At 35.3% G+C, this 25,390-nt stretch overlaps 1 protein-coding gene across 1 annotated transcript; it reads left to right on the top strand.

The window, feature by feature from the left end:
* The first annotated feature begins 1,580 nt into the window (after positions 1–1,580).
* LOC126800828 (F-box/kelch-repeat protein At3g06240-like) lies at positions 1,581–21,372 on the top strand. The gene is made up of 2 exons (XM_050528235.1): positions 1,581–2,046; positions 20,117–21,372. The coding sequence occupies exons 1-2, from the start codon at positions 1,581–1,583 to the stop codon at positions 21,370–21,372; spliced, it is 1,722 nt and encodes a 573-aa protein (XP_050384192.1).
* The last annotated feature ends 4,018 nt before the right edge of the window (positions 21,373–25,390 follow it).

Genomic DNA, 25,390 nt, shown 5'->3' with positions numbered 1-25,390 from the left:
AACAACCTGGCTTCCTCCACTACAATTTTCTTAAAGCGTCCTGTAATACGAAGAACTAACCCTGCGACTAGAGGGAGATTGTTTGTGCGTTCCTTAATTTCTGAAATAGAGCCATTAGAGAGAAAGAAATCTTTAACAAAAGGAATAATTAGATGCTTAACCTCATTCCAAAAAGTATGATAGAACTTAGCATGAATACCATCTAGTCCTGGGGCTTTAAGATCTCCGATCTGAAAAATAGCATCTTGAAGATCAGAGATTGGAGCAATAAGAGATCTATTGGTATCCTCAGAAATAACAGAGGGAATAATTTTTGTAAAATCAGAAATGGTTCTACTGCTGGGAATTGTACTAGGGGAGAATCTTTTTTGAAAACTAGAACGGAAGCAGTCTAGAATTTTAGAAGGGTCAGTAATAATAAGACCAGTATCATCTTTAATAAAAGAAATTTTCTTACGATTTTTCTGGATGAGAGCTTGAGTCTGGAAGAATTTGGAATTACGATCTCCAAAATTGATCCAGTTTGATCTAGCTCGTTGAATCCAGAAAATTTCTTCATCTCTAGCAATTATGTCCAGGTCTTTTTGAATAGCATGTTCCTGAGAAAGGTATTCAGAATTCAGAGATATGGCATAATTCAATTGAGTACTGGCCAGTTGATTCATCAAGTCTTTCTTTCTAATAAAAAGATTTCCAAACGTGGAATTATTCCATTTAGAAGCAAGGAATTGAAAGCAAGAAATAAAATAATTAAATTTTGGAGAGGAGAGCCTAAGTATTAGAAGCAGCAGTATTTAGAACAGAAGAAAAATTCTCATGACCAAGCCACATAGCTTCAAACTTAAAGGATTTGTTAAACTTAGAATCAATATGGATTGAATTAGTAGTAAATAAGACAGGAGCATGATCTGAATGAAATATGGGTAAATTAGTTACAGTTAAGTCAGGAAATAAGTTTAGATTGGCAGAATTGGCAATAACTCTATCAAGTCTTTCATAAATTCTATGAGGGGGGTCTTGATTATTACACCAAGTAAATTCATTTCCAGAAGCAGGGAGAGAAATCAGATTACAGTCATTTAGGAATTGCATAAATTGAATCATATAAGAGGAAGTACGTTGTACTCCTCCCGATTTTTCAGATAAATGAAGAATACAATTAAAGTCACCCATAAGAAGCCAAGGATCATCAGTAATAGGTTTCAGCATTTTCAGTTCAGACCAAAGCATAGCTTGATTGGATTTCAGAGGATCCATATAAACAAAGGTAACAAAAGAAGAAGAGTTAGTCCGGAGATCAGTAATTTGAGTGCATACCTAAGTTCCAAGTAGTAATTGAAAAAGCTAAAACATTCACCGTCTTCATTTATTCACATCACAAGACGTTGGTCATAATAAAGAATTGTACGAAGAAAAAAGACTTGGTGTGGCCGGGAGTTACTAAGTTTGCTACTTCTTTCCTTACTTTACAAAGTTTAAACAATAAGAAGTATTTGTTGAGATTATTGTTTGCAAGTAAATAATCGGAAGAAAGCAAGTATTCAAAGACTCCAAAAGGGAAAGCGGCATTTGCTACCATAATGAGTATGTCATTTTGGAATGGGGTTTCACTTAGCTTGCAAGTATTTAAACCTTTAGTTAAGGTGATTCGCCTTGTTGATGGAGAAAGAAGACCTTCAATGGGTTTCATATATGGAGAGTTACAAGAAGCAATGAAGGAGATCAAAGAGGTATACAACAATCAAGAGGCAAATTATGCTCCAATCTTAAAGATTATGGATTCAAAAGCTCGTGATCGACTTGATGGTCCATTGCACTCGGCGGCTTACTTCCTGAACCCTTATTACTTCTTCAAATATGAAGCCATATGTTTGAATGGAGATGTCATGCAAGGTTGTATTTGTTGTTCCGAGCACTTCTTTCTCGATGATGACCAATCCCAAAAAACCCTCATAAACGTTGAGTTGCCTAAGTATAGAAACAAAGAAGTTGTGTTTGGGAGAAATTTGGCTAAATTGAGATGCGCCAAGAAAGATTTTGATGAGGGTATGTTTTTTGTTTAAACTCTGTTATAGACTTATATTGTTTAAATTCCAACTTGAATTATATTTTTTGTCTTTCCATTAGAAATGTTTTATTTGCATTAGAACTATATATAGATGTCCTAATTTATTTTCTTTTTATTATAGTTGCATGGTGGTACACTAATGGAAATGAAGTGCCACATTTACAAAAAAAATGGCAATAAGGATTATTTCTTTAACTACAATCTCATCAGGGTGTGAAAGAAATTGAAGCAAATTTCAAAAGATACACACAAAGAAAATGAACAGACTAGATGCTACAAGAATGAGTAAGTTGGTGTATGTTCAATTCAATGTTAAGATTATCAATAAAAACCGAAGAAAGAACATAGGAAAAGAGGTTTTACTTGGTAAAAAAGCTAGAGAAGCATAAGAATGACTTGTTGAAAGTAATGTTACTAGAAATATGAAAAGGCAACAAGAAGCATCTGAAGTGGATAGTGAACACCCAAGCTTGAGTGAACTCCGGGAGGTATGGGAGTTTTATAAAGATGATTTTGAATCGGAAGATGATGATGAAGGTAATAGAGATGATGAGCTTGAGTTCGAATCTAATGACGAGAGAGTTTATGATCAATGCCCATCTAAATTAATCATTTAGATACCTATATTTATTTTAGTACTATTTATGTATTTTCATTGTCAAAACATCTAAATGTTTTTATTTTCACAAGTTTATTTGGTAAATTTTGAAATATATGTGTATAAATATTATAATTTTAACTAAAAATTAGCAAATCTGATAATTTCGATATTCTCGATATATCCTTAATATATCTCCGATATATCATTTTTTTCCTCGACCAATAAACGATATTTAGACCTTTAGTTGAGATCAAGAACACAACATTTTAAAAGAACGGTAGTGGTGGAGGAGAATTTGTTGAGCTTTAAAAACCGAGACGTGTTTGGCTGTGAAATCGGGGCTACCGATCAAAGCATGCCATGATCTATTGATGCATGCATTTGAATCGCATAAGAGCTTTTGGAGGCAGCCTTGACAGAATCTCCACCCTTCATCTCTTGTGGCAATTTGCAAGGCTCTTCCATACTCAACCTCCCCTTCTTTACCTTCTAAAAAACAAGTAAACCTCCTCTTGTTTTGTATAACCACCTCTTTTCTGTGCAGTCAAAGAACAGACATAGGTGTCACGATAATAAAATCGAGTGTCCAATTATCTAATGCATTAAGTCTGATGAAGGAAAGCGTTTATATTTGCCTGAGTTTCTATCCATTTGTCTGGTAATTGCAGGGATTGTAAACCTTGCGTTTTAGACCAGTAAAATGGCAATTTATGGTAATTCATAGCCAATGGATGCGAAGATCAACATAAGATAACCGCCTCATATTTTTTTTTTAGAAAATTAAATATAAACCTAATATTGGAGCCCTATTTTAAAAACTAAACTCACACGTATAATTTTATTTAATCTACACCCAATGTGAACTTTTGTTGGACTATGTTGCCCTTCTAACATCAGATAAAAAACTTCTTTGATTATAGTTGCCAACTATAATTGAAATTTATTATCTTCCTTCTTGTCATCCATTTGAATTTAAAATATGAAGCTAAAATATCAATTTGTTTTGATTTTACCATAATTGATTACACATTAAAGTCGGGTGATTCTTAGCTGAGTATATATTCAATATATGCTCATTAGAATAGTATATATTTTCTATACAAAATCCAATTATGGTTTCAAAATTTGAAGAGATGATGTTTGTCTTGAATTGCCTGTAAGAAATAGTAAGAGGCAAGCATGCATACAATACTTCTTTCTTGTGTCTATGAAAACCAAGAGTACGTTTTGAAAGAAAATAAAACGGTTGATGATTAGATACAAGAGATTGGTAGAATTTTTTTTGTGATTGTGTTTTCACTTCTAGACTCATGTTTGGTGTTTGTCTATGTATGCCATAAATGTCTACTTGTAAGATATGTCTTTTGTGCTTTGATTTTTTCCTTCTCTTATTAGGTCTATTATCACATGATTCATATTCATTGCATGAGAGCTTTTAGTCCTCTGAACTACCATGCACATTCGTACTTTACCTACAAAATAGTTAATATGTAAGTGAGGATCGAGTTTAACTTAAATTTAAAGTGTTATTTTCTTCAAATATATGTATAGTATAGTAAGTTACCTAACAAAGAGAACAAAGAGATCATTAAAAAAAATATATTATTCAGGTATCATATAAAGAAAAATAGTTTGATGATCAAGTACCTTATTGAATAGTAATTGTATAAAGACTTTCAAGCTAATGTACATAGCTAACTCGCAATGATAGTATATATATACACACACACTTGAGAAATAGGTTGACGAGAAAAATAATCCTAATATGTAAGTAAAGAAAAAGTAGAAATCAAATCAGCTTTTAACTAGGCAAATAAGACAAAACATTACCTCTAAAATGGAAAGTTTAGATTACCAAAAAATAAAATATTTAAAATACTATACTATATTTCATATAGGAAACTCCATCATTTTGGCAATCATTACAAAGTTATTGAAAATTACAATTAAAAAAGGTCATTAAAAATATCTATAATTACGTATTTAATGATGACATTAAATTTAGTAGTTGACTTATGTTTAACAGATTTAAATTGTGACAATTTGTGTATTGTTTCTTAAAATAAAATATAATAGTTTAGCTTAAATGTCAAAATTTTGTGAGTGAATTCAGTTTATAACGGGATTAGAAAATTTGGTGTATAATTAAATACTTTTTTTTTATAAAATGTAACCACCTCGTCTTTTAGCGGCCCACCTCTGAATTTGTTTTTATTGAGACTAGCTTGGTAGCTATGCAATGCACGTTATTCATTGCACTGGTTTGAAAAAATGAAGAATCTATTTTATGTGTTTTTTAAAAGGGTAATCATTTTATATAATCCTCTTTAATCGAATGGTATTGGAAAAACACATCATCTATTAATAAAGTAAGAAGAGTTCATATGGTGACTGATTAAATTTTTAAATGACTAATTATAAAAAAGTATAATTTTTTAATTTATATTATAAAAATGTCACTATTTATTAATTAATTATAAAAATGTCATCACATTTAAATGGAAATTAGAAAAAATGTCAACAAAATTAGAAAAAAATCACTTTAAAATATTTTCTGAACTGTTTTGTTATTTCTCACTTTTTTTCTTCTTTTTCTAATTTCGGCTATAACGTTCCCGTCCGACGATAGATTTTGACGAAATTAGTACTGATAGAAAGATCTCGCTCTCCTCTTTCATTTGATATACTACCAACTCTGAATCGACCAACCGTACAAGGTGCAACAACCATCGCAAATGGTTGCCGCCATCGATGGATGTGTTCTAAACAATTCCGGCGAAACCGAAGCTCAAGGTTTCCTAATTCTAGCTATTCTCTTTATTCTGAGCATACTTATACCAATCTCATTTTCATATTAACAAAATTTCGCAAATTTCCACATTTCCTCTCGGCATGTCACAACCACTGTCACACTATCTCTTACACTAACTGTCACACCTACTGTCACAACCACTATCACACTACCTATTACACTAGCCTATGTAGCACGGACACGTCCCTCAGTTACCGTATCGCGTGTCCGACATGGACACGAACACGGATACGCCTGGACACGAGTATCGCAAATGGACACGGCCCTGACACGTGAGTAGCTGCATTGGAAACGCACCAACTCGGCCCGGACACGCACCAACTCGGTCCGAACACGCGAGTATCCGCATCGGACACGCGGACACGCGGACACGCTGGTCATCCAAGACACCCAACAACTCCTCAGTCATTCCAACAGATTTAGTTTTTGTTATATTTATACACAATTTAATATATATAAAGAGAGAAACTCGTGATAAAAATAAGAATGCTTGTGGTGGGATTCGAACATTGGTTATGCAAGGTACTTATTAAGTCTTTAGCCATTCCAACAGGTTATGTTTTCATCATTTTAATGCACACTTTGATATATATATATATATATATATTATAAATACTTTCAAATTTTATAAATTAATTTTAATAAATATATATTAAAATAATATTTAATTAACGTGTCCACCACGTGTCCGTATCAAATAAAAATTAATTCGATGTGTCTGTGTATCGTATTGTGTCCAATACGGACACTTGTGTCCGTGTCCGTGCTACATAGATACTAATTATCACACTCACTGTCACACCTACTGTCACAACCACTGTCACACACATTGCCCATGTCACAACCCCTGTCACACTACCTATTACAATCCATGTCACAACCCTTGTCACATTACATGTTACAACCCATGTCACAACTTCTATCGCACTACATGTCACAACCACTATCACACCCACTGTCACAACTCCTGTCACACTACATGTCACAACCCCTGTCACAACCTCCGTCACAACCATTATCATACTATGTTGTGAAAAGAATAAGAAGAAGAAGGAGGAGAAGAAGAAAAATGACTAGAAATAACAAACCTTTGTTTATTGTTATGTGGTCTTGAACTTCTCAAAACAACTAATACGATCCACATATTGACACTTATGTTGTTGTATAGAACACCACCAGTCACCCTACTTGTGACATTGTCTGTCACACTACCTATCACACTACCTGTCACAACACAAAGTTAGTGTGGCTAGTAGTGTGACAGACAATGTGACAGGTAAATTGATAGTCACACTACCAACCACACTACCAATCTTACTACTTGTCACACAAACATTGTTCATGAATTTAAACACATTACAATGAGCCACCAAACACGCATGGATTCATCATCATCATCATCATCCACCCACCGAATATTTTTTCTACAATCGCCGCCACCACATGTAAACACCATGATTCCGACGTATGTGATCTCTTCCTCCACCGTGAATCCCAATTCTAGCTCCTCATCTTTGTGATTATGGTCGACAATGCATCCTCATCGGAGTTTTTGTAACTTATCGGAGCATCTTCATCACCGTCGTCATAGTCATCCAAAGCAAGAGTGTCGCATCTTTGCGTGAGAAAGAAAGTTGTGCCACTCCACTGAGGCAGCTCCGCCATCAACAACTCCTCATTCATCCACGACTCTGATTTGGATCGACGAAGCTTTTTCGATCCTAGAGGAAGCTTCTGATGCATCGCCAGTGCGGCTCTTCTCGATCTTCATCAGAATATCCAAGGAATATGACGACTGCCTTCGATCTTCCCGGACTTTCCCGCCTCCACCTCATTCCTACAACGACGCCGAGTTCGGTTTCTCACTTGGCTGCGCGCTCCGGTCCGATCTAGTTCAGATCGATGTGGCTGTGATATCGTTGTCTTCGTTACCGAAGATCCTTGGTAGAGGAAGCCAACGAAGGAGTAAGAAAAAAGCCTCGGTTTCTCTTTTTTTTGGGCAGTGGTAGTACTGTAAATTTTACTAAATTCGTGGACAATTGTTTAAGATATTTAATTAGATGACTTTTTTCTAATTTTGTAATCATGCTTGATTTTTTTCTAATTTCATGTATCAAATATGACTTTTTATAAGAAACTCATTTTTAAACTATCCAAATTGCACAAAAGTTTAGTAAACACTACTTCTTTTAATCTATTATTGAATGAACATGATACTAAATTACACATGCTAAATCCAAAACAAAAACTTCTCGAGAAGAACTAACATGGACCATGATCCTTAAATAGAGTTAATCATGTTCTTTGTTCTAAAATTTTACCATGGTCCCAACTGGAGAAAAAAAACACACAGCGTAAGCGCGGCCCCTCCGCTCGCGCATCCGCGAGTGCATTAAGAGTAGTAGTGAATTATTTGAGTTTTTACATGATTGTCTTTTTGTGAATATAAGATAAAACAAGGACAAATATATCAGTTCTTAATTTGATGCAAGGGATGTTGGCCTTCTTTTAAAGGATCTTGATTCATGTTCAACTACTCTTAGATTTTCTTTAAAGAGTTGAAAACAAAACAACTCTATTTTAAATAATTTTCCCCACCATTTGAATTAAATCTAATGGTGGTTAAAATGGATTAGTTAGTGAGTGACTGTGTAAACTCCGTGCTTTTATAATTGTTAAGACAAGAAACCTTTTTCCCGAATACCGTAAAACACAAATTGTACTTAAGCAAGAACGCTCCTTCACGCACTTGAGTCTGACTATAGGTTTTTGTTTCCTTGTTCGGATTCGGTCCTTTCTGCCGTAGTTGAACATACTTTGTTGCCTCAATTGGTAACTAGATCGATCACTTCGATTCCGATTGTGTGGTGAAGGATTTTGTTTTGAGGAAGAAAGATATGACAACGATAATTGTGGGTCGGTTTGTCTCTAGCTGGTCTGGTCGACGGCAGGTAATGGTGTGGCACAATCATAGCTCATCTCATGGGTGACCTAATTTTTGGGTCTGCAAGTGTAATTCGTTTAGTCCAATTTCCACATCAAAAATAGGTACATATTTAGGAAATTAGCACTACGGTCACAGGCCCATTGTGGACACTTTGGATGGAATTCGATAAAATCAAATTTGGGCCCAATATGCTTGGGGAACTCCTATAATGGGAGGGGAAGCAATTAGAGAGAGAACCCTCTGATACTATGTTGCACAGGGAAAAGCGTGACCCATAAATTACTAATGTATTGATATTGTCCTACCTTAACCACTTTTAAGATGTTCAATTTTAATCTTAAAAATCCTCAATAGAATTAAGTATTATCAAGCCACTTTATAAGTTATTTATTTTTGTCATATTTTAGATATAAGATCTCTACTCTTCAACTAAAAAAAATTATTTTCAAGTCAGTGAGTCACGTATATATTGAAACTTTGTGGAGAGAGGATGAGAGTAGATAGGTCAACCACGACATGCATGAAATTGCATCTGGTAATTAAATTGGTGAGGTCAACCATCGAAGGCGTAGCCTGATAATCTGATATTTCTCTCAACCAAAACTCGGATCCATCACTACATTATCCTCTCATATCAACCACATTCCCGAGAAAACACTAATCCAAGGAAGTCTCTTGTTTTCCTCTTTAATATCTATGAAGCACGGATACGTGCTATGTGCACCGTATTGTGTATCTGATATGGACACTGACACTGACACGGACACGGACACACGGATACACACTAATTCATAATAAAAGTGAAACTGCTTATGGTGAGATTCGAACCTTAGTCATCTAAGATACTCAACAACTCCTCAACCATTCCAACAGATTTAGTTTTTGTTATATTTATGCACACTTTAATATATATATATATATAAGGAGAGAAACTCGTGATAAAAATAAGAATGTTTGTGGTGGAATTCGAACATTGGTTATCCAACATACTTATCAAGTCCTTAGCCATTCTAATAAGTTATGTTTTCATCATTTTAATGCACACTTTGACATATATATATATATATATACATCTAAAATTCTAAATACTTTCAAATTTATAAAGTAATTATATATATATATTAAAATAATATTTAATTAATGTGTCAACCACGTGTCCGTGTCTAAAAACATTTCTATATGTCATGTCTACATATCGTATCGAATCGTGTTCAATACGGACACTCGTATCCGTATCCGTGCTACTTAGTTAATATCTTTAAGGTCCCGTTTGTTTAAATGAAATGTGAGAAAAAGAAAAAGATTTGATTTCCTTTCCAGGGTGATACGTATATGTAAATAATTTTGTTAATTTTGTATGAGTGTTTGGTATATATCCAAATATAAAATTTAGAATTATTTTGGTAATTATAAGACTGGAATATTTAATTATAATTTTCATTAAAATTCATTTATAATGAAATAAAAATACAATTTAAAAATAAATTAATCTTTATCGATGAGAATAGAAATAGAATACCACCCTAAGTATGTAATTCATCTCAGGCTTTAAGAGGGAGTCAATTACTAGTTAAATCACTTTTTTTATTTCCATTCCAACATTAACTGACAACCAAACAACCTTAGAGATGAAAATTGAAATAAATTCATTTTCAATAGCATAATTTCCGGTTAACCAAACAGGACCTAATAGTCTATCTATGATTCTACATGGTCTTTATTTTTACTTTTTTTTTAATGATTTTCTAACCCAGTATAAAATTAGATCAGGAGGGAGGTGGATATTATTGCCCTAGCCTGCTGCCTGACGACGACAATGAATTAATTAAGAATGAAAACCAGGAGTAGATATATATGTACGTACCCTTATTCCATTATTCATCTATTCAAATTGTTACGGAAAGCAACATGATGAAGTAAAAAAGTATCATCACTCTGCATACGACAATCTGAACGTTTTGGGCACCAGCTGAAGTATAAACCTTTTGTGATCAGAAAATACGTGCATATCTACAGGTAGATTAGAGAAATAGATGAATAATACGTACGTAGAGGAGAAATGACGACGTTTCGTGAAATGTTAGGAGAAATGATGGAGCGAAACCTATCAAGACTGCCACCCAAGTCTTTGATACGATTCAGATGTGTAAGTAAGTTATGTTGCAATATTATTAATGTAGCGACACTAAATTCTGAAGTATAATTTTAAAATTTAGAATGTTAATATTCTATAATAATCTCACAATGTAGTGGAAATTACAATATAGATGTTAAATATCGATTCTGAGTTTAAATAACAAACTCAGTTACAACTTGAATCCAAACACACTGTTTATAATTAAGTATAATTTACAGTTGTAGGATTCACTCGAAATTCATCAAAACTAAAAAACTGAATCAAACAGCACGCTGCTGACAGCTGCTCGACTTACCAACTGCAACTACGTACAACCTACGGTACTACCCCCTGCACCATTGATTGGTACACCGAGATTCACAGCTGGTATGAGTAAACTGAATATAACTACTCAACAGATAAACAACAACAATAACATGCAACAACGACAATAAATAATGCAACACATCTCAATCATAGTTAATTTCTTGACTTAACATTATCATCTCAACAACAATAACACTACTCCCAACACACCTTCTACAACACTCTCCACCTCTTACTCAAGGTACAACACACATCACTAAGTAAGAAAACAATTACTGAATCATGTAAGAAAGCATAGTTTAAGAATTCACTTAAACATACAATAAAATACAACATATAAGTTAACAGATAATAATCACCACATGAACATACAAACACCACTAGCATCATCCTAGATGATACTCATCAGTACGTATAATACATTAATCCACGCATGATATACACACCACAACAACACGTACAATATATATCAATCCACGCATGATATATATACACACCACAAATAACACGTATAATATATATCAATCTACGCATGATATATATGCACACCACAACAACACGTACAATATATATATATATATATATATATATATATCAATCCACGCATGATATATATGCACACCACAAACAACACGTACAATATGTATCAATCCACGCATGATATATATTGCACCTCAACTAATTCTTTGTCACCACAGTGATTGTCCGAAGCCAAAACGTTTTAACATAACGCCAAAGTTATAAAACATATGTACAATATACCAATCCCCACATAATATATGCACAACACTCCACCAACTCACAACAACAACCACACGGCACCACCACCACAACACACAACTCAAAAACTCACTCACATAAGAAAGAAATACAAAAAAACAAATAGTGAATCCTGCATGAAAACGTAGTTCATGAATTCACGTTACAAGAAATGAGATAAGAAAAATGTAATCCCTGCATAATAACTTAGTTCATGAGATTACACTGTACACAAGAACAATTAGTGATTCTTGCAGAATAACATAGTTTAGGAAATCACTTATCAAACAGATATATCTAATAAATAAGAATCTTACATCACAATCATTTAACATAGTCCTTAACTATTAACTATTTTAAAAACCATAACAATAAAATCATCTTTTACTTACCCATGAACCGTATTCGATGAAGTCCATATATTTTGAAAAAATATATATTTATTAAGATTTAATAGGTTAATGACTCTGAGACTATGTCAACACCCTTACTACTACAAATAACAAATAAAAAAAACAACTCACATTTAACATGACCCTCATATCCAACAACTTTTCCAACCACTTTACTAAAATTCCATTTTTACTTACACATGGACCATTGATGATCAAGTCCATACATTTTTAATGCAAATATATTTTTAGACTGATTTTAAGGTTGATGGATCAAAGACCACGCTAATAGGCTCAACATCAAAATTAAACACCCACAATCCATTTCATTTTCGCCCATTGGGCCGCACTATGCGAGATACACACACTCACAAACATTTTACCATCAAGACCACCACTAAAGGCAAAACACTTTGACACTCACCACATGCTACTTGGCGAAACCACACAAGCACAATATCAATACTACTCACACCACTGCATTCAAATATCAATAATACCAGAAGTTACATTTTTCGTCCCTTCCGGCGAAACAAAACACACATATACTTCAACTAGACAATTATCTTCTACAAACCTTCAATTTACCGAGAGGTACATTTTATTCCCTCTTAGTCTCTTCCTCCACAATCAATATAATCCAACAAAACACGCATAGTATCTCAAAGCGATAAATACAATATAACAACATATAAACAATGGAATTATATGCACGATCTCATTATCACTTAAATAATCAACGCATACTAAATACGCCTCGTTACCGCCATGGGTAACTAGTTTAACGTGAGGTTTACTCACATTTTCGCTCACGCTAGCAACTTACAACTTCAAATGAGATTCACGCATTTGGTTTAACAAACTCCGACTACCTAAGTGACACAAGTCTCACTTAGTAAATAACCAAACTGAGAATAGTCTAACTCTCGAAAACAACCAACAACAAATTCAACCTAGAATCACCAAACCTTTAACAACAACTAACTTACTCAAGAATTAACCTAACACATGCAAATGACCTATATAAACGCTCGTATCGACGAGCACATCACAATGGAATACCATTATTCTGAAACATGACCTAACACACCGCCAACAGTCGCGGCACTGTCACTGTTTCGGTGACCACCAATGATCACCAAAATTTATCACCACAATCTAAAAAACATTTTCAACAACTTTCAAGTTGACAACAAAGTCTAAATTCAAGCCTAAACAGTCCAATCGATGAAGAACATAAAATCGGCACTATTCACAGACCCTAGAAAAAGAAATCGTCGATTCGCCTTGTGTGTTTCGAAATAGATAAAACTGTTTTAGAGGGTTGATATACATCCTACAAGCTTTAAAACATAAGAAGAATCACCTTGATTGGTTGTCGGATGATGAAGTTCTCCTCACTTCTTCAAATGGAACAGCCTTATTATTTCTTCATTTATGGGCTTCAAACATCTCGAATCTCTCCCAAACACTAACCCAAATCGGTAGGGGACGAAGAGACGGTTCCAACGCCACAACGCCACTGGTCTCACTCAATTCCGTCGCCGGACGACGGAGATATGGCCGGAGAAAGGTTCGGCAACAAAGAGGGAAAAATCACGTAAACAATAACCGAGCTGATGTTGGAAAAAAAAACTAATTTTCTGATTTTTAATTTCCTCTCTTTCCAAAATCGGGAATCAAACTTCCGTTGCTAACAACTTTCACATACGACATCCGATTAAAGCGTGTCGTGCGTCTACGAATTCGTATTGACGAACTCTAAGACTTTTGTGAATGAACTTTTTCTGAAAAGAGTGACGGATTAAAAGTCAACTCTTGGGTCAAATGAAATTAATCAAATAACACACATTTGGCTCTCAAAATCAATTTCTACTTCGAACAACGACAAAATAAAAGACGTAAAATATGAATTTAATCAAATTACCATTCCCTGAATTTTTGAGAAATTAGAAGAAATGATATTGAAAATTCGGGATATTACAATTAATGATCCTAGCTTCATAGCCAAGAACCTTTCCACTTCCATGCAGAACAACTTCGCTTCTGCGACTTGTGTACGTCCTTGTCAAGCACACTCTCCTCAAGGATAGAAGCACCGCGGATGAGCTAGGAAGAGATTGCTGCTTCACTGAAGACTTTCCAAGACTATAACAGTATAGAACTTCTACTGTCATTACTTCATATTAGCAACGATGATGACGGTGAAGATAATCTTACATATGTTGTCGAGGAACTTGATGTTCTGTTTCCTCCGAGCTAAGTTTACCAGGAAGTCTAACAATTGTAGGCCGGGCATTGTGATGGGATCATTTGTCTTAGCGATAATGTCAATAATGATGTCTTATGGAACCCTGCGATTAAAGAAATCCAAATCTTTTAATATATGGATGATGGATGAACCCACAGGTGTTAAAAGGTTCATGGAAAAAATACATGGCGTTCGGGCCGGTGGAAAGCCTTCAAAATTTCCCTACAATTTTGGAATAGGGAGAAACTTCTAGTGGTTACCGATGACAGTCATGTTGCTTCTTATCACCCAGGAACCAAAAAAAATTCACCGTTTTCCCATTCAAGGTGTAGAAGGCGCGCGCTATATACAAGCTGTGAATTATGTAAGTAGTATTATTTATGTAGGCAGTGGCAGATTCAGGAATCAAAGCTGTCTAGGCTTATTTTATATGATTAATATAATCATCACTCTACTGCTTAGCAGTACTTGAGGACCATAAGTGTTTTGGCAACTGGTGATGTTTCATGCATGTATGCAGATTTGTGTCAAAAGGTAATATGAATGACAAGGCTGTGTTGCCTACAAGAATTACTCAACAACAAGATTCTTGTGGACTTAGTGAACAAATATTGGGTCTAGATGTCCATTCTAAGCCAATTAAATAACGGGATAAAACATAGTGCAAAAAGATAGTGAAACATGAAAACCAGCCTGCAAGAGTTCAAGACAACTGGTTTAAGAATTAATTATCTTCATGAATATGATACAATGCAAAAATAAGCAATATGCAACCACAAGGGGCATAATAGAAATTGAAGAAAAGCATGGAGTTGTACGTAAGGAAACATGAAAAATCAACCACCTTGACAGCACGAGGAATTTCTCTTTTAACAAAGCATTTAATCTAAGGTGGAAACAATAAGAAGACGGTGTAACTTCATAAGAAAGTTCAACCAACTAAATTCCAAAATGTAGCATAGCATATGCCACATGAGAATACATGCCCATAAATTAAATGTGAAACTGACCTAAGCAAGGCCAGGCACTAAAGGGGTAACCCTAAACCCTATATGGCAAAGCCTCTTGACCCCCTACTATGAGGCAACATGAGTTCTATGAGTTCTCAAGTTTTTAATCTCATTTCCACTGTCCAGATTTTATACAGAAATTAAAGGAAATAAATTTCTTGAAACTTAATCCTCATCTTTAGCTGAAAGAAATAAGTCTTAGGCAACTAAAGGTAGGTGATATTTGGAACACTATAACATACAAGATAGGGAACACGCAACACTAACATGAGATGACCCGGATAAAACTACAGGATGGATGAAAAAGAAAGAGAGAAGCAAGACAGGGGAAGAGGCAACAAACAAGAAGTTGGCACTTCGCACACAAGGACAGAAAAATTAAAACAACAATAACACACATACCTCTTGAATATTGTTGATTCCCCCAACATTTTTGTTTGCAGTGCATCATGAACTTTCTTATGAAGTCATTTATCCTTACTGATTCACCTGAGATTTCATCTAAACTCCTTATTCATGAGAACGGATTTAGTTATTACAAACAAGAACAAGAAGATTGAATATCAACTCACCCAAAAACCCAAATATCAATTATCAATTCTTCTTTGATACAACCCTTAGAGAAGAGTAGAATTGACTCAATTGAGGTTGTTGAATTGTGGAACTGGTGCAGGCCGTGCAGCAGAGAGCTAAGTCTTTGTGTCTTCAGTCTTCACTCTTGCGGTTGCGGGGAGTTGCGGTTTCAATTGTTTTCATACATATGTAATTTTTTTTTGGATATCATATATATACTTGGTGTTTTTTTGTAACGACCCCAAAATTTCGAGCTTAAAAACTCAAAATTCTAAAGTCGTTAAACACAAATAATCTCAATGAAATCGAAATCATTTAAGCGCACATCGGATCATCACTGAGTTCTCAATACAACTCAGAAAACCAATTATTACAACCCAAATTTATAATTTAACATCACATATGATGGAATGTAATAATCCTCACAATCTCTCACAAAACTCACAAATAAAACCACAACAATTCTCACACACAAATCCTTGCTAGAAAACCTCACCACAAGCAGGATACGAACGACTTCGAGCCTCCGGAGTCGTCACTCAATCTCCACTAATCTGCACCTGCGGAATTATCCCCTACACCATCGAATTGGTGCACCGGGATTGTAAACACAAACCCGGTAAGCTTATAGCTCGTATGAGTAAAATCAAAATATAATTCGCATATCAAAATATACGAGAAATCACAAATCAACAAATATAAATGCCCTCATGAGTCAATGGACAGCCCATCTGGTTGTCCCAAAGGAATATGAAATGAAACGCTCATGAGAAAATTAAGTAACCCTTCTGGTTACCCAAATGCATTTATAATATGGGTACCAAGAACGCTGGTACACATCTGTTACCCCTCTCGTAATACACCGCTGATATTGGATAGCCACCCGCTACCCAACATCTAAACAATCTGAGTACCCATGAGCAGATAACCACCCGTTACCTCACATGCAGTACTAAGGCAGACAGACTAGAGCTCTAACTGTATCGTAACTTTCGCCCGGCCAAAGGCTAGGTTTCGACTTGCCAAACACGTACAATAATCTCACATCATATTGTACCAAACATCAGGTCCGAAGACAATTCACATTTTAACAATCTCAATGTTAAAAATCACGTACAATAATCTCACATCATATTGTACAAATCAAAATCACAATAAAATCATAACAGTATATTATATAGCAAACTATATATATATTTACGTATTTATTTACTATTTGTACGATATATATATATATAATTCATTATATCTTATACATGTCATAATTTATAAACACGTCCGAAGACAAAACGTTTAACAATCTCAATATTAAACTCACATGCTTGTCATCGAAATGACATATTTCAAATGAATTCATAACAGTATATAATATAGCAAATCATATATATATATACTTATTACCATTTATACAGTATATATATAATCCACTATATTATATACCTGTCGTATTTCAATATTTAAAACTCTTGCAAAAATCTTAAAATCACCGCAAGGGTGGATTCATAAAATATGTGAGATTTTACTCACCTTATCGACTCGAGCGTAATTCCACAATTCCCGATGATAATTCCTTTTCCTGATTTAACGATCACCTTGAAAAGATAAGAAAAGAATTTAGAATCGTTTCGTAAACCTTTAAATGCCGAAACAGTAATAATCGGTTACTGTTCAGCAATTGTTTTTGGTTTTACGAAGTTACTGTTCACTGTTACTGTACAAATACACAATAATACGTATTTCTGTACGTGTACATACTGTTTATGTATTTCTGTACGTATACGTACTGTTTACGTGTTTTTGTACGTATACATACTATTCAAAAGTAATACAATCTCAGTAAATAAAATTTACTAAGTTACCTTTTACAATTTACCTTTTTACAATTACTGAAAGTAAATTATATTTACATTTACTGTACGTAAAATTTAATTTACATTTACCGTACGTAAAATTTAATTTACATTTACCGTACGTAAATAAAATTACATTTACATTTACCATACGTAGTAAATTACCAAAATACCCTTCTCGGAATACTGTTCACGCGCTGCCGCACGTGGCGGCGCGTGGGGTGCACGCGCCACCTCCGGCAGGCCGCGCGTGGGGCCCACGCGCCGACACCCCAACGGCGCGTATCACGCCACCGCCGTGCCCAATCTCTTCCTCTCCTCCTCCTCTACCTACCTACGGTTCCAAACCGCCCCTAGGCTACCTCACACCCTCCCCATGCGCCGCCTAAGGCGGCGGTGTCTCAAAATCTCCTCCACCCCGATTCTTCCCCAAATCTTCATCAATCAATCACTAATCCATTCACACACATCACAACATCAAATTGAATGTATTCTTACCTAGATCGGTGCTCAAAATGCGTCAGGAATGGTAGATCGTCGACAAGCTCCTCGCATGATCTTCAATCGTCGATCCGGCTTCTTGGCGGCGAAACGAGGCACAGCGTGCTTGCGGGTGGCAGCTGAGGGTCTTGCGGTGTCCTAGAGGATGGCGGTGAAGGTCACTGCAGCTTGGAGGCAGAGAGCAAGGCGCGAGGCAGAGGGAGGCTCGGGGTTGCTTGCAAGGTGCTTGCGAGGCCGTAGGGTGCGGCGGTGCTAGCCACGAAGGGCTGGAGGGTGGCAGATCGGCGAGAGGAATTTTCGAAGGGGGGAAAGGAGAGTCGGGCCGAGAGAGAGAGAGAGAGGGAGGGAGGCGGAAGTGAAGAGAGAGGTAGGGTTTTCCAATTATGGAAACCCTAATCTCCAAAATGCCCTTATATACTTCTTTCCAAAATCGGAAACAACTTCTATCGTTAATAACTTTTACGTACAACGTCCGATTAGAACGCGTCACATATCCACGAACTCGTATCGATGAGGTCTACAACTTTCGTGAAGAAAGTTTTCGAATCCGAGCGACGGAATAAAAGTCGATAAATTCGTTCGGAAACGTAACGTTTCTCGAATTAAACGTTCCGAGAACGTTTCCGTTTTTCGTTTCGTAACACCGCAAACAATCACATTCGTGTTAATTGAGTTTCACAACTTTATAGAATTCAAATCAAATCAAAAATCGTTTTAAAAATTAGGGTTATTACATTTTTCCCCCAAAATTTCGTATGGGCTCAAGCCCATAGAGCCCTCTGATTGCATCCGCCCCTGTCTGTAGGTCAAAGAGATAACGACTAACATTGCGGCATGGTTAATTTCTCTGTAGATAATAACAAATTCAAAACAGCAAAAGAATTTCCAATGTCGTACCAACTTTTTCTTTCCTTCGCGTTCGATTCAATCAATAAAAAAGACCTGTATATGGGTGCTAATCAGCGTAGCAGATTCATACTATCTTCAATATATATGTACGTTCATTTCCATTCATGCATGATTGACAACTCAAAATGAGAGACCACATATCTAGTGTCGTGGTAAAGTGTTTATAGCTCGTGTATGATTTCTCTCCGAGGATTAATATATGACGCCTGATAGTTTGAAATGTGGTGACATATGCTAAAATTCAGTCATGGTGAAAAAGCTTGAAACTAAATCAACAATGGGAGACGAAACTCGATCTAAAATAGAAATCCACCAGTTAATTTCACTTGATGGCTTCGATCGAGAGGTATATGCTAAAATTCGCGGCAATCATGGTGAAAAAGTGTTTATAAGGTGTAAGCCTCAGTAATGGAATCGAGAAAGTGAGAAAGGGAAATTACACTAAAGAAGAAAGAAAATGCAGATTGATACTGCTATAACCTTAGCAACAGACATAAATAGCTAGCAGCTTATAGAATCTAGAGATTTGACACGTGTGAGCAATAGAAATAGCTTAGACAAAAACCCTAATAGTGGCTATTTTTCCTTAAAACAGTTAAAACTAATGAATGCTACGTTCTGCTGATCCACCTGATAACCCGTCGTCCGCCACTGTACTTGCGGTATTGTTGATTCTATTTCCCAAACCTTTTTTGCCATGACTAAAATTCCTCGTCAATATAATCATGCGAAAATTTGATCTACGTAAAGAGCTACAGTATTCGGTAGCTATAAGTTGAAGAGATTGTTCGGATCCTGTTAGTACCGGTCATTTGGAGATAGTGAGCAATTCCCTGGACCAAATAGATTGGCCCTCCTTTGACCACAAGAAATAATGACGGTCATGAACAGAAAACAAGCATCTAGCAATTTCTTCTCGTCAAATTCTGAATAAAAATAGCACATATTTTTTCTTCTTCTTTTCACACATGTTATACATAAATATACAATTTTGTGAAAGAGAAGGCACAGATCGATCTGAGCAATAAGACAGAGTCTTGCAAATTGCCGGAAGAAATGACCATGCAAATCCTATCAAGACTACCTCCCCAATCTCTCATGCGATTCAAGAGCGTCCACAAGTCCTGGGATACTATGATTAACAATCCCAGATTCATAGCCATACACCTATCCAATTCCATGAATAATCATTCCTCCACTTGTGTCCTTTGCAAGCTACCGGCGGTCGACGAGAACAACAACACAAGAGGCAATGACGAGAAGGAAACTGTATTCTCGTTGCTTACATTTTGCAATGATGATGATGATGATCCGAATGAGCATATCATTCATTATGTTGGCGATGATATTACAAAGAATCAATCAGTTGGGTTCACGGCCAAGGATCTAGAATCTCTTTGGATTCTAGGCCATTGTGATGGAATTATTTGCCTCACTGATTTTAGTATCGTAATTTTATGGAATCCAGCGATTAGGGAATCCAAGCTCCTTAATCTTGAGCCTTATTCGGATCAGGTCATGTCTTCTTTTGGGTTTGGTTATGATCCTAAGTCAAACGATTACAAGGTTGTTCACATTAGGAAGCCTGGTGAGGAAGAATATGGTAATGGTCATCTCCTTAATAATCCTGCAAATGTCCAAGTATACACCTTAGGTACTAACTCTTCGAGAGAGATCAAGACCGGCTCCTTGGAAACAGAAACTACTAATATGTGGCCTGAAGAATACGATATGTACTACAAGGGATTTTGTTATTGGAGAGGAAGGGAGCAACTAAAGGAATTCGACAATTTTTGTGACAGAAATGAGGAGGAATATGTCAGGCAATTAATCATTTCGTTTGATACGGTTGATGATGTATTTCATTATATATTGTTTCCAGATAGTTTATATAAGTCACCTGTGTGTTGGTATTATAACATGAACGTTATAGTTTGGAATGAATCCGTTGCTCTTCTAGGCATGGACTACGGTAAATTCCGAGATTGTTCACGGGTATTGTGGGTTTTGGAAGACGTTGGTGGAAGAGCTGAAAGCTCCTGGATAAAGCTATTCACCTTTGGGACAACGGTGATACACGATAAACCATTGCAATTTCGAAATAGGGATGAGCTTCTTTTGGTTTCCGAAGGCCGTTTAGTCTCCTGCAATATCATTACTGGAAAGCTTAAGCATCTCCCCGTTCCAAACATGGATTATGATAATTTGGAAGTTGTTGCTTATGTTAATAGTTTAGTCCCGATTTGGGGACGCTAGAAATTATCGATAATTAAATCTAGCAGTTTGATTTATTAATTACACTCTTCTCCATCAATCCATCATCTGGATTTTAAACGTTGCAGATTGTTGTAAACTTGTAACATTAACGGATTGGATAACGGAGATAATAGCTCTATTTTCCTGTTAATCACATGCAGCCATGCATGCAGGCTTCCTCCTTCCTGATCCGAAAAAAAAAAAACTACTATAAGCAGGATCATGGATATAGGCAGCTCGAAAATCACATTATATGCGTCCAAACTTTAAGAAAAAAACATATAGGTCTCTAAAAAGCACTAAATAAAAAAATAATTACCTGATTGAATTAAATTATATACCATGTCTTACATTTTAACCCTCACCAATTACGTCATCACGTTTTATTAGTATATATGTTGCCACTTGATATCATAAATTGATATTTAGCTCCAATCGGTCGCGGATTTGAACACACTAATATAATCTCAAAAATTTCTACCAATTAACAGAACCCCTCCTTCAATGCTTACAATGAAGTGTAAATGTGTAATCTGTCGTCTATGAGGAGGTAGCTATTCATCCTGTTGATAAATTGAGATGGATAATCGGCTGAAATGAATTCAAAACCTGCTTCTTTGTTGGTCGTAATAGCTAGAGCCTCTCACTACCGGCTACAAATAGATAAGAGAACAGATCTTCCTTGGGTGCCCCATATATTGATACTAAGGATCAAGGTGTGAGGTGTGAGGTGTGTCTCTTTGATAGAGCGTTAATTAAAACGTCTATAATAAACCCTGTAAAACATCATCGTTAGTATAGAATAAGCAGGGATCGTCTTTCCGGGAAATTGAATGGAACTCTAAACTTTTAGTGTTAACAAATAATGGGGGGTTTGAGATTGATTATTAACTACTAAAATAAAACCTAAATTACTATTTATATGATCGACTTCTCTTTAACAAACTTAAACTAAATTTACCATTACACCACATAATTACAAGTTCGAATCATTCATGCATTCTAATTCGACCAATTACATACTTTTTAGACACCAATACAATTAGAGCCTTAGGGGATCATCTAATCATGCAAGATTTCAATTAACATTTAGATTGACTTAGCACCTAATCTAAATTTGCATGCAATCGAATTCAATAACACTTAGAGTAAAAATCAAACAAGATTACATTTAAGCACCAAATCTTTGTTGGAGACATGTTTCATGTATGGCGTCACCCACCATGGTTTCACATGCAAATTTCCAGAATTTTTACCACTTTTAATCAACACAAACCGAACCTACTTAGGGCATGATTCGATTTGTGTCAATATGGTTGATGAATCTAGCACTCAAACACATTCTTAGGGACTACATCCAAGCACTAAATTCATTTGCACATATCTGATATCTAAAAGTATGAGAAAGATGATTAGAACATAACAATAGAAATACAAACTCATTAATTATAGGAAACCATCAATTCAGCAAAGAACCAAAAATCTAATAAAACAATTTGAAAATTTTGATTCTTAATACAAAACAATAATCCCACACAAACATCATACTACAATCTTCATAGACAAAGTATTGGAAAAAATCACAAACGAACAAACTCATGCAGAAGAGTTGCGAGAATCACATGTTGTAGGAACCTTGGAGGTGTGTCTTCAATGGTGATTTCGGTGGAGATGAAACTTGTATATGGGGAGAATGGCTTGCTGTTTTAGTGAAGGATGTTTGAGGTAGTATTTTGGCAAAGGTTTGGCTCTTGAATGTAAAGGAGAAGTGATTTTATTTGAGAGGTGAAGCCTTGTATATATAGAGGAAAGAGAGAGCAAGTTCCTATAATCAATGTCATGCTTTATTCCCTAAATTATGTCATGTTTTATTTTCTAAATCATGCCAAGTTTTATTTTCTAAATCATGCCAAGTTTTATTTCTTTAATGATCATCTTCTATTTAATTGTTGCATGACTTGGCTCCATCTCTTTTTCTTTAATTATTTCTTCAATCCAATCTCAAAATAAGAAAATAAAATCATAAGTAAGAGATAATTAGTTTCGAAACCTAACAAGGATTCCTAGTCAAACTAGGACTCTACACCAATTATGTGTTTTTAACTCATGTAAGTACAAAAATGCATCTAATACCACCCAAGACTCTTACTACGACTCAATGACTCAATAGTACAACAATAAGGGCTAAGCAAAGTACAAATTAAAGTAAAAACATGTTAAGAACGTCGCACAAAGTGCTCCTATCACTCTTACCCTTGTTTCAGACTTTCAGGTTACGTACAATTCATCTTCTTATTTTTTGAGATGAGAGATCTCATATCTGAAAAATGATAAATAAAATAAAAATTAAAAGTGAGTAAATAATACCCAATTATACCGAGATATTTTATGATTAAAACTCAACATCTGTGAGGTGACTTAGTTAAGACAATATTGGTACAGTTGGTCCACGGGCCACGCTTTGTCGCTGTTTAACTTTGTCGTGGGCTCAAGTTTGGGTGCCACTTTGTCATGAGTCCGAGTTGGGTTCCATTATGTTATCGTCGAAAGGTTTCCGATTTGATTGTCATCAAGTGTCCGTTGGAGGCCGGCCTTGGGTTTGTTTCGTCCCACAATATGGGTGAATATATTTCACGTGCAAACCTAAAAATTAAGTTGCACGTGAGGGATCATGTTGGAGTTTATATCATACCCTAGAGCATATTCTGGCACGTTTACTTACGGTAATGGAATTGATAATGAATGAATAAATTGATTAGAAAATAAGTAAATTTCATCGTTTACTAATACATGATGAAATTAGAATTAATATAGATCACACTTATTAATCACGAATCGATTCCTGACAAGCCTCATAACTTGACACCTAAGGGGTAGGTGGGTATCGATATTAAATCTCATATATCAATTTTTCTTACTAAAACTATGCTCATTTAATTTTAATATTTCATAATTGTCCAACTCTATATATATATATATATATATATATATATATATATATATATATATATATAGTCCATATCCAGAGTGAACATTAACTCTGAAATTATAGAGTGAAGTTCTAATTTTGACACACTTTTCAGTCAAATTTTTTCACCATAAGTAATTCAATATTTAGATATGTTATTCAAGATCATCACTACAAAATTTCATATAATTCGGACATTGCTAATGTATTAAAATTAGATTAAATCAATGAACGAATTAAAATAGTTCAACGTGAACCGTTCGTGTAAATCTCGATTTTGAAAGCTCAAACCATTGTTAAATTAGATGAAATTTTGTAGTGATGATCTTGAATAACATACCTTAATATTGAATAATTTATGGTGAAAAAAATTGACCGAAAAGTGTGCCAAAATTAGAACTTCATTATGTAATTTCAAAATGAAGGTTCACTCTGGATAATGACTATATATATATACTATTGTTAAGAATAAAAAACAAACAACATAAATATTTCACGAGACTCTAAGGCTGACGACAACAAAAAGACAACTGATTCTTTCTGTAATCTAATCCTACCATCAAATAAATTAATATCATATGGGCCAGTATAACATGAAATGCCTCTTTCCATATGAAGCACGGACACGCGGACAAGGGTCCGTATTGCGTGTCCAACACGGACACGGACACGCTCGGACACGCGAATTCAATTTGGACACAGCCCGGACACGCGAGTGTCGGAATCGGACACGCACCAACTCATAATAAAAGTGAAAGTGCTTATGGTGAGAATCGAACCTTGGTCATCCAAGGCACCCAACAGCTCCACCATTCCAACAGATTCAGTTTTTGTTATATTTATGCACACTTTAATATATATAAGGAGAGAAACTCATGATAAAAATAAGAATGTTTGTGGTGGGATTCGAACCTTGGTCATCCAAAGGACCCAACAAATCCTCAACCATTCCAACAGATTCAGTTTTTGTTATATTTATGCACACTTTAATATATATGTAACGACCCTAAAATTTCGAGCATAAAAACTCAAAATATTAAAGTCGTAAAA

This window comes from Argentina anserina, chromosome 6 (assembly GCF_933775445.1).
Source record: "Argentina anserina chromosome 6, drPotAnse1.1, whole genome shotgun sequence".
Taxonomy (NCBI): Eukaryota; Viridiplantae; Streptophyta; class Magnoliopsida; order Rosales; family Rosaceae; genus Argentina; species Argentina anserina.
The sequence above is the reverse complement of the archived record's forward strand: the minus strand, read 5'-3'. Positions and strand labels throughout refer to the sequence as shown.

Bases quoted from the DNA above. Each gene is read 5' to 3' on its own strand.
- LOC126800828 (XM_050528235.1), top strand. From the start codon at position 1,581: ATGAGTATGTCATTTTGGAATGGGGTTTCACTTAGCTTGCAAGTATTT. The intron at 2,047-20,116 runs GTATGTTTTTTG...ATTTTGTGAAAG, and splicing joins CAAGAAAGATTTTGATGAGG to AGAAGGCACAGATCGATCTG.